General features: G+C 39.9%; 1 protein-coding gene across 1 annotated transcript; it reads left to right on the top strand.

Annotated features, from left to right (window-relative positions):
* Nucleotides 1-2,310: 2,310 nt before the first annotated feature.
* LOC119421676 (metalloproteinase inhibitor 2-like) lies at nt 2,311-6,588 on the top strand. Its single transcript, XM_037689023.1, has 5 exons — nt 2,311-2,440; nt 4,753-4,853; nt 5,342-5,447; nt 6,264-6,388; nt 6,492-6,588. The coding sequence occupies exons 1-4, from the start codon at nt 2,311-2,313 to the stop codon at nt 6,386-6,388; spliced, it is 462 nt and encodes a 153-aa protein (XP_037544951.1). The 3' UTR covers nt 6,492-6,588.
* The last annotated feature ends 2,980 nt before the right edge of the window (nt 6,589-9,568 follow it).

The following is a 9,568-nucleotide window of genomic DNA, read 5'->3' on the forward strand; positions in this document are numbered from 1 at the left end:
AGAATAGAATAGAATAGAATAGAATAGAATAGAATAGAATAGAATAGGCTTCATTATCATTGTACCGGGATACAGTGAAATTATGTTCGTACTGTCATCCGAAAGATGGACGGAGTGCACGTTGCTGTTGCTATCATAGTTCAACCCCTTATTCTTTATCAGAATACTTTTAAATACAAAGTAGAAAAGGGGAAAAGGCTATGAGTATGGATAGTGGTATTACAAAAAAAAGATCTCTTCACATCTTGTCCTATCAGGAGACGATTTGAGACATCAAAAAACTCTACCAGCAAGCATATTTATAAGCATGAATACATATGCATTTGATGTCAAGACGTTGAGATTTGGAACTTTCTTAGTCCAAAATGGCCAGATTTATGGGCATTCCACTCAACTGATCTGTGTTATGAGCCTCCTCAAGGTCGATCGCATAAGCTGTCGAGTCCTAGAAGACACAGGTGGCCTACGATTCTCAAAAATTGCTTCTATCTTACAGTTTTGCTCATTAATCAGCTGATTTTGAGTCCTCATAGCACGTACCAAACACAGACTCGGAAGCTTTGTCTTGGTCAAAACTGCTGCCAATGTATTCTTCAAGTTGATAAAACAGAGCCCTGCCAATGCCAAAGAGCAGAACCCCTGCTATCATAAATCCAAAATATAAACATCTTCAGCATCCTCCTGAGACAGAACTAAGAGATACATCAGCTGTACTCTGATGTACCCCCACAGCGTGCGTATCAGCCAGGCAAGAGAGTTCTCAAGGATCCTGTTGTTTTGTTGAAAAGATTTTGTTGATTTTGTTGAAAATCCAGCTTATCAGATCCATAATAGTATTTTTCGTTCAGGAGATGTGTACCAAGAGCTCCGAGACACACAAAGAGCAGAAGCAGTAGGAAAGGGTGAACAGGGGGAAGGAAAAGTCCAGATATGAATCTCTGATCTTCTCTGAAACTCCTGTCTTGATCCAAAGCCCATTTTCTGGATTTACCCTTTTGCCTGCTCTCAATCTGCAATTGCTCTGCCCATCTGATGTTGTTAACAACTATTCTTTTTGCCCCTCGAATTCTGGATTTTGGACTGCCCTCTGGATTTGTTTAAGGACCTCTGACTCCGTGTGCATGACCCTTATGGACCACAACCCTGGACTGTCCCATTGTTCATGATAATTACCACGTACCTCTGCTGCTGCACCTTCACCAGTTACAACAACATCATCTATGCAAACTCGACAAGTGTTACCCACTTTGGCTGCCTGAGAAGGTTTGTTCCCGTATTTGAACTCAGACTCCCACCAGCAGCTGTAAACTAATAAATTATTTAACCTTTCTTGTTGTCCAGCTGAGTTTTTGAATCCAAAATCTGATTCTTGTCAGTATAATCTGGCCAAAAATGGTTTTGACACTGATGCAAAATTGGCGCTCTGGTGTGGAGGGAGCTATTGTAAAATTAGAAAACAATATGCTAAAGATGATGACCATGCTTCACAATTTTTCTAATCCCTATAACTCTCAGGCTTCCCCCCAGGTGACTCCAATCCAACCCACACCTCATAATCATGTGTCACTCATACATGAACCTCAACTATCACCACCTGCGGTGTTCAAAGGGGAACCCTATCAGTGTCGACCGTTCATAACAGGTAAATGTGAGATACATCTTCAGCTTCAACCCTCGTCATTCTCCTCTGAATGTTTCAAGATGGCTTACATCATATCCCTGTTGTCAGGTAAGGCAAAGTTATAGGGGCACTGCAGAGTCGCAATCGGACACCATTTTTGTTATTCATTCAAATACTTTTCCAAGGAACTTTGTAGGGTCTTTGATCCCATCTTACCTGAGAGAGAGGCCACCAGGATGTTGTTTTCACTGAAACAGGGGAGCAGAAGTATCACTGAATATATAATTGATTTGCACACTGTTGCTGCGGACAGCCATTGGAATGAGGAGGCTCTGACCAATGCCTTTTTTTCAAGGTCTCAGTGATGACATCAAGGATGAGCTATCCACTAAGGATTACCCTGAGTCCCATAAAGTGTTGAAAGCCTCGGGGACTCATTTACAAGAGATACCTGAATTTTAACAAAGAGTAATGTCAACAGTAGACAACAAGTCCCAGACCTCACAGTGCCTCTGCTTCTCGCCTCAAGAGGGGTGGAGTCTGACTATCAGGGGGTGTGACCTGACGTGTTATGATGGGGATAAAAGCTGCTGTTCGTTTGAGAAGGGAACAGATCTGAGGAAGTGCAAGCTGCTCTCTGTTTGATTACATCCCATTTTGGTAACTGGCTCCTACTTCAGCATCCAATGATGACTCTGATGATGAAAAGCTGTTTCGTTTCACTGACCATCCTGTTTCTTTGGCAAGTGGAAGATGTGGCAGAAGCCTGCAAATGTCTCCCTGTCAATATTCAACAAGGTTTTTGCAGATCAGATGTTGGTAAGTTTAACCTTTTTACAAGGAATCAGTCAGAACATCCCATTTTCTTTAATTTGTTGTTTTTACCATATTCTCATATAAAACATCCCATACTTATTTTTATTATTAAAAGAGGACGATGTAGTTTATTTATTTTACTTCCTCTATTTCTGACTAACAAAACCGTAACTCGTTTGAACTTTATGCAAAACACTGCTTGTTACTTTCTTTTATAATCTTATATCTAATGAAAATCTCAGCAGTTAATTGTCACTGTTTTAAGTGAAACTTTTAGCATGTCAGCAACCTGAATCTGTTTGTTATACAAAAGTTAACTGAACATTTCAACTGAACATTTCTCCAGCCGAGAAATTCTCTGATTCAGGAAACTGAAGAAACTACTTTTTGCTTAACTTTACTGATGAGGAAATGTGACTGGTATCGCCAACAAAACATTGTTAGAGGATGTCTTGTGATTTAAAATGGGAGACGCAGGGTAGTTTTGCTGTTATAGGGAGAAGTTTTAATATTTAATTGGATTAATTAATGGGCAAATGTATTATTATTTCATCCCTCCAACTTATCTCTTAAATTTGAGCTCAAATCTGGGACTTCACTTACATCTTTCTATGCTTTAAGCCTTGATGCACATCATGTAAAGATGCCTTTTCAAACAGGTTCTGGGTGAACTTGTACTAAATGTGCAAAAATGATCTTGTAGGACATCCTTGGCAGAATTTCTGGAAATATCTAAAATGCTCAGATTTAGATGTAGCCATACTATCTGGAGTTCTGAAACATGAAAATTGTCTGCTTAAATATTTTGCTTTTATTGCTAGAGTCAGACATGAAAAGAGTTTTTATATACAGATGTGTCATCAAAATTTGAAAGTCAAAATATGAGGAGGTCATAGTTGAAGCAAAGAAGAAAGTCTAAGTAAACTGTAAATTTTCTGCATTAGTAGTTTTTTCAGTAATTGCAAAATGTGTTTGATCACTAAAGTGGAATATTTGACCTCTTTGACAAAGGTTTTGTTAAACCTGACTTTAAAGATAAATGCAGCATTGCAAGCTCTGCAAGCACAGCTAACAGGAAAACCAGATTCCCTCCACCCCTCTTTAGTAGGAAATAAATGAATGTGTGTGTGGCACACAACAGTTGCTCTAATTTTCATTTGAATAGATTGTACAGCCTTGTTTTGCAGATTTACTGTAATTTTGAATGCATTTTCACATGTAGAAAATGTAAACTTTACTTCTGTTCACATTTGTCCCTTTTTTGACCTAAATGCTATTTAGAAAACATTGATTAGTCGATGGGCAGCATGGTGGCGCAACTGGTAGAGCTGCTGCCTCTCAGCGAACAGGTCCCTGGTTCAAACCCCGGTCCAGGGGCCTTCTGGGTGGAGTTTGCATGTTCTCTCCGTGCATGCGTGGGTTTTCTCCGGGTACTCCGGTTTCCTCCCACAGACCAAAAACATGCATGTTAGGCTGATTGGTAACTCTAAATTGTCCCTAGGTGTGAGTGAGAGTGCATGGTTGTTTGTCTCTATGTGGCCCTGTGATGGACTTGCGACCTGTCCAGGGTGTAACCCGCCCCTCGCACAGTGATTGCTGGACATGGGCACCAGCGACCCCCGTGACCCAAAATGGAATAAACAGGTATAGATAATGGATGGATGGATGGATGATTAGTCGATGACAAGTTTCAGCTTTCACAACTCAGAATTGTCTCCCAGGATACTTCATTTGAGCTAGAATCCAGCTTTTAAATGAAAAGGACAGTGCTTCAGTGGTGAACAGCATCAAATGTTAAGTTTTGCACAACATGGAGTATTATTCTTCAAGTAAATGCAAAAATATCTTTACCAGGAAATACAAAACTGTCAACAGTCCCTTGCAATCAGTTGTTGCTAACTTGAAAGGAAATGACTGAACAGGAATTTGCAAAAAAAATCTGGAGGAGTGACTGGTCAGAATTTGTTCCTCCTGAACAGCTATTTTGAAATTGAAAAACGGTTTGGTTTGCATGTCACCATCTATATCCAGAGGCAAAATGAATGAGGAACCTACAGGTAAATGGAGACTGGTCAAAGAGTCCTGACTTCATTCCTCCTGTTGTCTTGAGAAATGGCAGCACACATTCTTTAATTTCAGCTGATGAAACTCTTGCCGCTTCAATCGTCCTGGCACAAGCAAGCCTTTAAAATCTAAACTTTGCAAACGTTTCTGAATTCATGTTGATGAATGAACATGTTGTATGAATGTTTCTGCTCAACTCTAGCATGCTAACACCATACGGTCTGTGTAAATATCTCCTTTTTTATATATAGTTTTTAGCGCAAGAGTCACTGGAAAGGAGGTGGTTGACATTGGGAATGGCCCTTTGGGAAACTCATTCAAGAGCATCAAATATGACATACAAGTGACTAAGGTATTGGATGAACTGCATTTTGGCCCCGTTGTGGAGCGAAAAGTGAAATTGTAAATACCCTCCACTTGTCCATATGTGCATGTTTCAAATGACAAGTTGAAAAATATGTAAAAAGTTAAGTAAAATTTTCAATTTTGGCAAGTGGGTACATCAAAACATAAGAAAGGTTCCTTTCAAAAATTGGGAAATGGCTGCAATCATATATTAATTTGTATGTAAACAATGTAAGTTGAATATTTTGAAAAATAACTGAGTTACTGATTACCAGTTTGGTGAATAGCTGCATCTAGGTATAAGTAATGTTCCTGTCAAAAATGGAGTTGCCACATTAAATTCCAGTCCAGAGAAAGATTCATCTTGAAAACTACAGACATTAACTATATGTATCACTAAGCAATGGGGTGGGGTGGGGGATCAGCATATCATTGTTATTATGTTGTTTATAACTTGTATAACTTGAATATAACTTTTTTTTATTTTTGGTTCAGGTGTTCAAAGGCCCTGGATTGAGACTTGATGCTGTCTACACTTCTTCCTCCTCTGCTTCTTGTGGAGTCACTCTGGACACTGGAGACAAACTGTATCTAATCACAGGTAGAAATTTGGGGTAAAATGCACAAATGTTGCTGAATTATTCACATCAGCTGGGGCAACAACACCACCAGCCTGATCAAGAAAGCACATCAGAGACTCTACTTCCTCAGGTGGCTGAGGTGAGCTGGTCTGGGAAGCTCAGTCCTCACCTCCTTCTACAGGTGTGCAGTGGAGAGCATCCTGTGCTCCAGCATCAACATGTGGCATGGAGGCTGCACAGATGCAGAAAGAAAAGATTTGCAGAGAATGGTGAAGGCTGCACAGAAGTCTGTTGGAGTCAGCCTCCCCACCATCACAAACATTTACACCTCCAGATGCAGGAAGAGGGTCACCTGCATCATGAAGGACCCCACTCACCCAGCACACACACTTTTTGCCCCACTCCCCTCAGGAAGGAGGTTGAGGAGCATTAAGTGTAGAACCACTAGACTGAGGAACAGCTTCTTCCCTGAAGCTGTTAGACTCATGAATCTCTAACTAGAATAATCACATCATGATGCTGCTGATTTATTTCATGCTACTGTGTTCATTCGTACTCATCTGCTCACACAGACTCATGTTCGTGCTGCTGTTGTTCAGCGTATTGTTTTTGTACTACTAATGTTTAGTGTATATTTAGTTTAGCGTTTTTCTTAGTTCATATCTTAGATCGTATTACTGTTACATTTTGTACTTTAGTTGGATGTAACTGGGAGCATGTGTACACAATTTCGTTCCTCTACGTGTGCCACGTGTGGTGCGTATGACAAATATAGAAACCTTGACTTTGATCAGTTATTCCATCAACTCATTCCTGATTCTGTACTTTAACTGTAGGCAAGCTGGAAGATGATGGGACAGTGCATATCACAATGTGTGACTTCATTAAGCTGTATGATGACTTGAGTAGCGCCCAGACACTGAAACTGATTCAGTGTTATACGACCGGCTGTGGCTGCTAGGTATGGGAAAGATTCACTTTTACACTGTAGTGAATATCTGAAGTTATAATTCTGAAAAGTGAAAGACAATGAGGTTTAAATCTCTTATCTTTTAACCCCTCAGATAAACACCTGCTTCTCCCTCCCTTGCATTTTCGGCAGCCCAGCAGAATACCTTTGGACTGGATGACTGCAGATACCGTGCAAGACAAAAATTATGTGCATCAAGACGTGTGATGGTTTATGCTCCTGGTACAGACTGTGCACCACCTCAAGAGGGCTGATAATCTCTGCAGCTGTGTTGACCAGTTTAGATCCTACATATATTTCCATTGTGTGTGTTTGGTTTTATTCGACGGTCTGCTCACAAGCTGCTATATTACCTGAATTTATTAGATTTAAGATCAATAAAGTTTATTGAATACAATTAAGACTCAATTTCTTTATAATCATTTATAATATATAAAAGTGAATATGTTTGATATGGTTTGGTTTTATGGATTTTAGCAAGACGTCAAACAACAGGAATGGTTAAAAAAATTTTTTATAAAATGCTGCTGGTTGTGGTCAATGTCCTGGAGTGAGCCCAATCTGCAGAGCTACGTAAAATTAGTGGACTGACAGTTTCTATGAGCAGGCAGGTAAACAGAATGACAGTCACTAACCTTCTTATGCAGAATTTGTGAGTGTTTCCTGGAGGGATCAGGCAGGATGACGTCACCAGAGCAGACAGGTATACAGCGAAGAGCTGGTTGGAGCAGAACGTGGTCCAGACTAATGTCCAGAGGTGAGAGTCAGGTGGAGAACAAGGTGTCGATACCAGAGAGTCGGAGGTCCAAGAAATCCAAAAGGAGAATCAGTGAATTGCTGATTTATTGTACTTTTTTAGCTCAGGTGGCCATTTAGATTTTAATTCAGAATGTGTTGAGCATCGCTGTCAGCTACCACCACACTAAATTTCAGCTCAGTGTTTTTTAAAATAGCTGAGTTATCATGTTTTTTTCTTTTTCAGCTAAGAAGGGCATCTTGGATGTTTAATTTGCATCAGGAATGTACAGTGGCCCCAGTGCTTTATTTGAACCTGCCGGAACAAGATCCGGGAACTCCCTCATTTTTTTGACCGGTTCCGGAAACTGTTTGCTCGCATCCAGCAACTCAAATATCCGCCCCTAAAAGTCTAAAGTCATTGCGCATTTTTAATTTTGATTATTTATTAATAATACAACGAGAGGAGACGTTGCCCAGTCTGTGGAATGGATATTACAGCTGCAGCAGGCACATGCTCCTGCCCAGCAGAGACGTGGACGGCCATGTCCCGCAGGGCTGAAGTGTTTTCCTAGTTATGGCAAGCCAAGTGGCCTATTAATAGCCATACATGTGGTAAAAGTGGCTATTAATGGACCACTTGGCTTGCCATACTTTACGCACAGCATCATCTCCAGACATTTCTGAGCACGAACTGCTGATGTGAACTCACGCATACTTATCAGACATAAATAAATAATAAAAATAAAGATTAGCTACAGTAAAAAAAAATTAAAAAATACAGCAAGAGAAATGTTTGATGTGTATCATTCACATTAATCACATATCACAACAACGGCGCTAATTCATCAAAATAACTGCAACCAAAATGGCGAAAAGACAGTCCAAGTTACTTTCATAAATAAATGGATGGATGAATGGATGGATTGTCGTTAGTTGGACAACAGAGGAGTCAGTCGTAATTGAGGTTGGAGCAGCAGGAGCAGCAGGAGCAGCAGGAGCAAGAACGCACAGGAATGAAATCATCAGAGAAGAGTTCGGCTCAGAAACATGAAGTGTGTGCGTGGGGTGGGTGTAGGACGCATGACAGAATCAGATCTGCTCTTCACACACAATCTGTTGTTGCTCTCCAAAATAGTAATTTAATCAAGTGTTTACAAATGTAGGTAAACGTAGATGTTTAACAACCTGTTAAAATAGGCTACACCAAAATGCAGGAAATAGAATCTACTTTATTCAAAAAATTTAAAGGGGACGAGGACCCACAAGCTCCCTCCACTTCCTCCGCTTGGCATTTTATCAGCAGAAGAAACTAGTTAAATAATTAGAGGCAGTCTTTTAGAGTGGCAAGATGAAACAAGTGGAAGAGCAAATACAAAAAGAATAGGTATACAAGAATATTACTAAATTGTGACTTATTTCTTATGTTTTACGTATTACACTTTACTATTATCTGTGGGGAGAGGTGGCGCAGAAGTTAAAGATGAGCCTGTGATTGGATAGTCGCCAGTTCAACTCCCCAGACCGACAACGCCTGCTTCTACCCTCATTTCCCCACTCTGGGCCCTTGAGCAAGGCCTTTAATCCCAACCATCTGCTCCCCTGGGCCAACCCAGAAGTCAGTGCCCTGCTCCTCGCAGATGGCTGTGGTCACTCAGTGGTCTGTGGATGCATCAGGAAGGGCATCCAGCATGAAAAAAATTGCCAAGTCTTTGTGCAACAGTTCACTGTGACAAACCCTGAAAAAGGGAGCAGCTGAAAGAAGAAAAAAACAATGTTACTATTATCTGTTTTCTTTCAGTTTTGTACATAACCTTTTCTGCTCTTATTCTATTCCAGACCTCCATGGATGATGGCTCTTCAGACAGAGGAAGCCTTGCAGAACAAGAGATGAGCTCATGTCAGCAGACTACCTGACCAGAGTTCATTCACTTCTCACGTACACACAATATACTTACACATCAACTACTTAACCATAAGCTGTGTACTTATACACACAGTAGTGCTTGACAGTTTGTGAACTCTAGAATTTTCTATATTTCTGCATAAATATGACTTAAAACATCAGATTTTCACACAAGTTCTAAAAGTGAAAGTGAAAAAGGGAAAGTTTCTGGCTCAACCAGCAAGACTTTTGACAGAAACTGTCCTAGAGAGGGCAGTAGGAGAATGTAAAACAGTTGAAGTACAACTACAGGGTGTTAAAGTCACATGTCTGCTTTGACACTGATAGTCAGATCAGTACTACCATCTATCTACATATACATATATATATATATATATGTATATGTGTGTATATATATGTGTATATGTGTATATATACTATATATATATATATATGTGTGTATATGTATATGTGTATATGTATATGTATATGTGTATATATATATATATATATATGTGTGTGTATATATATATATGTGTATATATATATGT

Source organism: Nematolebias whitei, chromosome 15, assembly GCF_014905685.2.
Source record: "Nematolebias whitei isolate Nwh7 chromosome 15, NemWhi1, whole genome shotgun sequence".
Taxonomy (NCBI): Eukaryota; Metazoa; Chordata; class Actinopteri; order Cyprinodontiformes; family Rivulidae; genus Nematolebias; species Nematolebias whitei.